The sequence below is a fragment of the Lepisma saccharinum genome, unplaced genomic scaffold, assembly GCF_977018435.1.
Source record: "Lepisma saccharinum unplaced genomic scaffold, izLepSacc3.1 HAP1_SCAFFOLD_1331, whole genome shotgun sequence".
Lineage (NCBI taxonomy): Eukaryota > Metazoa > Arthropoda > Insecta > Zygentoma > Lepismatidae > Lepisma > Lepisma saccharinum.
The window spans coordinates 6,158-13,596 of NW_028143952.1; the positions used below are offsets into that span (position 1 = coordinate 6,158).

The 7,439-nt window shown below is 37.9% G+C and overlaps 1 protein-coding gene across 1 annotated transcript; it reads right to left on the reverse strand.

Annotated features, from left to right (window-relative positions):
- Positions 1-376: 376 nt before the first annotated feature.
- On the reverse strand, positions 377-3,654 carry LOC145983580 (GTPase-activating protein and VPS9 domain-containing protein 1-like; the record flags this gene model as incomplete). The annotated part of the gene is made up of 2 exons (XM_083116647.1): positions 377-777; positions 3,478-3,654. Coding segments are annotated over 2 exons (578 nt in total), but the record flags the coding sequence as incomplete, so codon positions are not given.
- Between the last annotated feature and the right edge of the window lie 3,785 nt (positions 3,655-7,439).

Here is a 7,439-nt window from a genome sequence, read left to right on the forward strand (position 1 = left end):
TACAAGAATGTAATTCTTAAGAAACGAAGTGAACAAATCTAAACCACAACTCAACGCAATTTTAGATTTCCAAATATTCAATTTTATAAATCTCAGTACAGGTATATAACAATGTAAAATCACTATACTGTACAAAATAGCAAAAAGTCTTGACGACAAGCATAATTTCTTGACTGGTAGACTCACTGATCATGAATCAAGCTACGTATTCATGTATGTATGTTCCAAATAAAATGTATAGCACTTGAAATACTTGCATTTTCCAGGGTCTTGTAGCAAAAGAATCACCCTGTGCATCATAGATAACATTGCAATGCAAAAAACTATTGCTCTCACAATTAGGTAAAATTTTCATATTTAATCTATTTATACTGACCTGACGCCTGCCTTAGCTGGGTCAATATCCAGGAACATCTCATCTTCCATGAGCAGATGCATTATGGGCCCATGCAGAGCAGCTGTAAGAAACAACTTTGCGGAAAACAGTCCCTCATGGAAGGCACTGTAGAGACGACTGAACGCACAGGAATCATGCCGCAACAGACGACGAGGATTATCTGACGGTGAGAGCTGAAGCTCCATCAGATGCTGCAGGAGTTTCAGGGTGAACACTCTGTCATCCGGAAGAAGGCAACTACCATACAGTCCTGTAACCAGCGACAACACTATTCCAGACATCATCTCCGGAAGCACTTGCTCGCCAGCAACCAAGCAACTTGCCAGCAGCTGAGGAGATGTGCGAAGAGTCTGCAGAAAGTCCCCATACAAAATGCACTCCTGAAAAATAAACATCACCAAAACATTAGCTGAATAAGTACTGCTTACAACTGTCAGCCAGTCCGTATTGCATAGACATTGACTAGGATGAAAAACAGTTGTTCTTACCTTATATCTTCTGTAAATATTCTGCTACTATGATCCATAGACAGTCCACATGAAATCAACCAATCAAGAGGCACTTTTCAACCTCGCATATTTTGATTCATTTGAAATTTGGCACAGGTTGATTGATTAATTTGCTTTATTTTACTTTGCTTTTCTGCCACTTTTGGCTAATTTGCGAAGATGGATGAATGGACACTCACAAACATCCATGCACAGACCGAGATTCGAACCTGGGACCCCTGGTGTCATAGAATGATGTGATAACCAATCCGCAACCTGAGGCAGGAAAATATGCAAAGTTGTAGATCCATATATTTTGTATTTCCGAATTTACTGTGTGACATGTGCAGTGGCACAGTGTGAAGTACATATTTCAGGCTGAACTCTCATTTGTGCCTGTTAGCCTTTTCTAGTGGTGTGGGGATATGTGTGTCATATGTTCACGTTTTTTACTTGTTTACTTTGCCTGTAATTATCATCCTCAATTCTGATTTCCCAGTACTGTGAGGTACTGCGATGGCATACAGTATTCCAGGACAAACATGTGGCATTTTCGGTTACCAATGATGCTCATTCCAGTGTACAGCCTGAATGGTGCATGCTACATTGAAAATTCAAGCAGTTTAGATTGAAACTCACCTTTTTCCAACAACTTTCCCCTCTTGCACAATGTGCACTAATAACAGAGCTGCCTATGAGGCCGGACTTTTGAATCACCCTGTATTTCTAATAATGGAATGTAAACATCAACTTCATGTATGTTAATTCAAACAATATTGTACTTCATTTATGTTAGGCTTTTACTTTTGAATTATTGTAATTTGTCTATCAAAATATTTTATCATGCATTACCTAACCTAACCTACCTTACCCTAATCTAAATCTAACAAAACTCTGGATACTGTTGGCATCCCATTTTTAAATTTTGTAGTTATTGAGTAATAGTGTATGTATGACATAATTTTTTTTAAAAATAATTAAAAGACCTGTTTTTGAGAAAATAGCCACCATCAATTGCTTTCTTTTACCCTGACATAAGCATGTAATAGTTTGTGTGAAACAGCCCTTCAAGACCTTTCCAACGCCTTCTAAATCACTTCTATAGGTGCTCTGATTGCTGAAATATTGCAATTTAAGGTTAATAAGATGTTGGAAAAAATTGTCAGTTTGCACCATTGTAAATTCGGAAATACAAAAGATATGGATCTACAATTTTACATATTTTCCTACCTCAGGTGGCCCTCCCAGTATGCTGAATTTGAAATGAATCAAAAAATGTAAGGTTTAGGACCTTGTTGATTTCACATGGATTGACTGATATTTGTTATATACAGTTGCTTTTCTACTACTTTTGGTTAGTGATGAGTGATAATGTGAAATTTATGCAAGGGCACTCACAAAGAACACCCATGTACAGTATGGAATTTGAACCTGGGACCTATGGCATTCTAGCACACACTGCCACAGAGGTTGCACTGTTCAGATGAACCCCCACCCCTGCCTCGGAAATAGATATAATTCTCTTGAATACAGAAAATCAAACAAAAAAAAAAGTAGTATGTTTATGACACTTGTAACGATGTGATCGTTACTTGATCCTTTTTATTTCATATGTTTATTAATTAATTTAATTGGGTCGGTCGGTTTCTAGTTTCATGTTTTGGTAATGTTAGCGTGCAACTTTTGTGTATGTCTATGTATTCCTGTACGTTTGAATTCTTGGCCATTGGGGTAGGTAGGTGTGTCGCTGAACAGCCGACCAGCGAAAAGTTTGCAGTAACGGGTGAGGTCATTAGTGGGGCCTATAAATAGGAAGGGAAGGGAGCGGTGGCTCTCAGATGTTTGGTGGAGTACAGCGATGTAAGAGGTATCTACTTCTCTAAGGGAAGCGGCTGGGTGAGCTCTCTTTCCTTACTATGTGAACTGACGGAGATGTTAACTTTCTTTCTTCTAACACACACACATACTCTTTTCACATTATTTCAATAGTACATTTCATATGGAAAACAAGGTACACACATACACATACTTCAGCCTGAAGGGTTATTTTTTTTTTACTCGTGAAGTCAGTGGCTACACAAGTCTACACACTCTCTTTGGGAAGGGGGGACAGGGCACACTGAAATGGGGATTTTGCAAATAACGGCCAAGATTTAAGTTATGTAAATAAGATGACATGAATAAACCTGCATATATCAAAAGGGAAATAGGCGTTATGTAATGATTCGAAGAAATACCTGTCTACTGCCACTAGTTATATCCACACAACTTCAGATACTGCTGTGAATCGCCTACAAAACACAATCGTACCTCTACACACTATATAAAAGAAAAAAAAATGTTCTATAAGTATTCCAGCAGAATAGTTGGTCTGTCCAAGATGTATGAAATTCTGTTTATGCTTCTGTACAAGGATTGACTGCATTTTCATCTGGAATGTTTTTCTAATAATAATTGCTGATCTGGTTGGATTATTGACACATTTAATCAAATGAGATTCTGTTAATAGTATTCTAAATTGCAGTTAATTCTAGAAACTGAATACAATAAATAATTCCTGATGGAGCTGGGAAGAAAAAAAAAACTACTCACCTGAAAACCAAGCACCTTGTATCCATCAATAAATGCTGTACTTTCTAGAAGATTAGATTTCTGGCAGCATACAGCTGGGGAGAACTCTGGCCGTGCAAGAATAAGATGATTCAAATTCACCCTCTGCTGAGATGTAACCCACGCCAGTTGAGCTAAACGGGATGACACTCGTAGCACCTGAAGAACAAGAAATTTCCACCTCATAATAAGCAGACTTGCATCCAATGTTTACTTACTCTTATAATCCATAAAACATGCATAAATCACAATTAGTACAATACAAGCACTTCTGCATTGTAACCACCTGACTGACTTTTGATGTGGTCCTTACAATGAGGAAGTGGTTGTCACTGCAGATTACAAAAAAAAAATAATAATTAAAAAACGTAAAAAGGATTTTATACTTACAAGTTGCTATCCTTAAAAGATTGATTGGTTTATTTTATTTCGCTTTTCTGCCACTTTTGGCTAATTGCGAAGATGGGAATGAGTGATGATAATATGAAATTGACCAAGAGACTCACAAAGAATACCCACGCCCAGGTGAGGACTTCAATGTGGGATCACTGTCCTTAAACTTCCTCTTAAACCCAACATTTCAGACTAATATTCGGACCCTTCCTCCGGAGTCCACAGAATTAAAAAAGGTTATAAACAAAGATGGATGAAAAGGAAAAAAGGAAGATTGTGCTGAAACCTAATAGAAGTCTGATTTAGCATGGTATAAAGTTGTGAGGTGTTTCAAACTATAAATGAGACTGTCCAAGCAACAAAGTACCAGTTCTTCTTTAATGTTTCAATTCCTAAGACATCTGAAAAAGGATCCAGAAATGGGTCCAAAACACTGGACTGAAGAGGAAGTTAAAGGACAAAAACTACTAGTACTAAATTTTTAAAAATGTTTTTCAAATTATCTTCTGTGTTTAAAGCATATAGAAAATATTTTTATCTTATTGTATATATTTGAAAAAAAGAAGTTTTTTCTGCAGATTTTATCAAATACCTTTATTTATTTATTCCAAGTTTCAGATACAGCACTTGCAAGGCCATTTTACACTGAAAACTCTAATAAATCAACAAGAACAAGTCAAGATGGTTTTAGGTAAAAACAAAAAAGGATGCATATAAACATGATAGACATACGAGGGTCACTATTTATATTTTGAGCCTTGGCAACACTGATTGAAGTTAGGCGGGATTTGACGTTTGCACGGAATTGTCTGGCATTATTGACCATAACGTACTTCAAATGTTATTGACCATAACGTACTTCAAATGTTTTGTCAATAGCTTCATTTGTGTTGTTTATGTTGCCTTGGAGATTGCATGACAACAATAAAATGGAATTAACTCGCGAACATTTTCGTGCGATGATTTTTTACGATTTTCGACGTGGATTATCAAGACAAGAGTGCATCGATCAACTTACTTCCACATTTGGCGATGAAGCCCCATCCCTTGCCATTGTGAAACGCTGGTATAACGAATTTAATCGTGGCCGCCATTCGCTCACCGACGAGATTCGCGAAGATCGTCCAAAATCAGTTGTTGTTCAAGAAAACATTGATGCTGTGCAAAACCTAATACTGCAAGATCATCATGTGACATACTGTGAGATTGAGGCAACCATAGGCATTAGTTCCACCAGCATATATAAAATATTAAATGATCATTTAGCTGTGAGAAAGGTATGTTCTCGTTGGATCCCACACAAATTAACAAAAACTCAAAAAGACGCTCGCGTCAATTGGTGCAAACAAATGCTCAATAAATACAATCGTGGTGCTTCAAAAGACGTATATAAGATTGTAACAGGTGACGAATCATGGATATATGCATATGAGCCGGAACGTAAACAGCAGTCGACTGTATGGGTGTTTCAAGATGAACCCAATCCAACAAAAGTTGTTCGCGCTCGAAGCACATCGAAACAAATGGTCGCCTGTTTTTTTCTGGAAAACTGGTCATGTGGCAACTGTGCCTTTAGAGGAACGTAGAACGGTCAACTCTGAATGGTACACAACAATTTGTTTGCCAGAGGTCTTCGGTCAAATACGGAAAACAAACAAACGCAGTCGGATCATTCTTCATCAAGACAATGCCAGCTGTCACACATCTCGTCTAACAACCGACTTTATGAACAGTCAAAAAATCGAATTGATGGGTCAACCGCCGTACAGTCCTGATTTGGCACCCAATGACTTCTTCTTGTTCCCGAATGTCAAGAATGAATTGCGTGGACAACGATTTTTGTCGGCGAAAGATGCCGTTGATGCGTTCAAAAACCATATTATGGAGGTGTCTCAAGAAGATTGGAAAAACTGCTTTGACAAATGGTTTGAACGAATGCAAAAGTGTATTGACCATAATGGAGAATACTTCGAAAAACAATAAAGCAGTTTTCAATGCCAAATTCCTGTTTTTTCATTGTTAGGCTCAAGATATAAATAGTGACCCTCGTAAACAAAAAAACAAAACAAAATATTTATATATTTGTTCTTAGAGAAGATCGGAAAATACTTTTAGGGGCAGTTTATTATAGAACTGTGGCAGCCTGTGCATCAGAGAGGGCTGTATAAGGGAAACCCTAGCGGTAGAGTTGTGGAACAATTGAGTGTTTCGGGTCAATCGAGAGGGAACTCTGAAATTGAATTCTATAAGTAGAAATTCAGATCTCAGTTTCCCATTGATGATTTTACAGAAAAATTTCATATCGGCCATATCGCGTCGGGTCTGCAGTAACTGAATGTTCAAAGTAGTCAAGATGCTGCACAGAAGGAATTCTATGACGAACAATGGCAGTAAAGAAGCTGAGGACGAAATCCATGCTAGAGAGATTTGTATTGGAAGCCATGGGCCAGACTGGAGAGTAATATTCGAGAATCGGAGAAATGAATGACTTGAAAAATAGGCTAAGAGAAGTTGGAGTATCATTTCAGTGAATCTGTAGAGGAGGCCTAAGAGGCACATTGCACTTTTAGTTGTGATGTGATGCTTAAAGTTCAGTTTTTCATCTATGATAACACCTAGATCTTCTTGGGTCGCAACTGTGGTAATATAATTGTTTTCAAGAACATAGCGAGAATGTATTTTGTTCTTTTTTAAAGAGACTGTGAGGGAGGAACATTTCTGCAGGTTAAGTTGTAGGTTCCACTGTTTGCATCATGTGACTAGTTCGGAAAGAGCATTCTGGAGAATCACAGCATCTTGTGCGGTTGAGATTTCTTTGAAAAGTTTACAGTCGTCAGCAAACATGAGTATATTGACAGGAAGTGAGGAAAGTCTTTGAGGGAGATCGTCCATGTATAGGATGAAGAAGAGAGGGCCCAAGATGCTCCCTTGTGGCACCCCAGACAAGACAGGAAGAAAATCAGAAGAGGCGCCTGAAAGGGTGACACGCTGTGTCCGTGAGTGTAGATAATCCTGGATTAAGGAGAGAAATTTGCCATGTATGTTAAATCTAGTTTGTAATTTGTGAATAAGAAGAGAATGGTTTATTTTGTCAAAGGCTTTTGAAATATCCAAATATATCACATCTAGCTGGGAGTTTTTGGAAATAGCCGTGGTGGCATGTGAAAGGAGAACTGAAAGATTAGTCAAGCAAGAAAACAGTGTTGGGCAGTACTGATATGTGGAGATGTAAATCTGAATAATCTGTCCTTAATGATTTTTTCACAGATTATAGACAGAGGTCTGTATGATGTAGCACTATTTTTATCTCCAGATTTGTGAATGGGTATAATGTTGGCTTTCTTGAACATCTGAGGAAACAATCCTTCCGAGAAGCACTTATTTAGCAAGAGGGAGAGAGGATGAGCCAAGAAGTCAGCAGTGTTACGGAGGAAAATCGTGGGAATTGCATCTGGTCCTAAAGAGCGGTATATGTATAATGAGGCAAAACCACAAGTACAAAAATACTCATGTCCAATAAATATCAGAAACAGAATGCGACAAAAAATTTG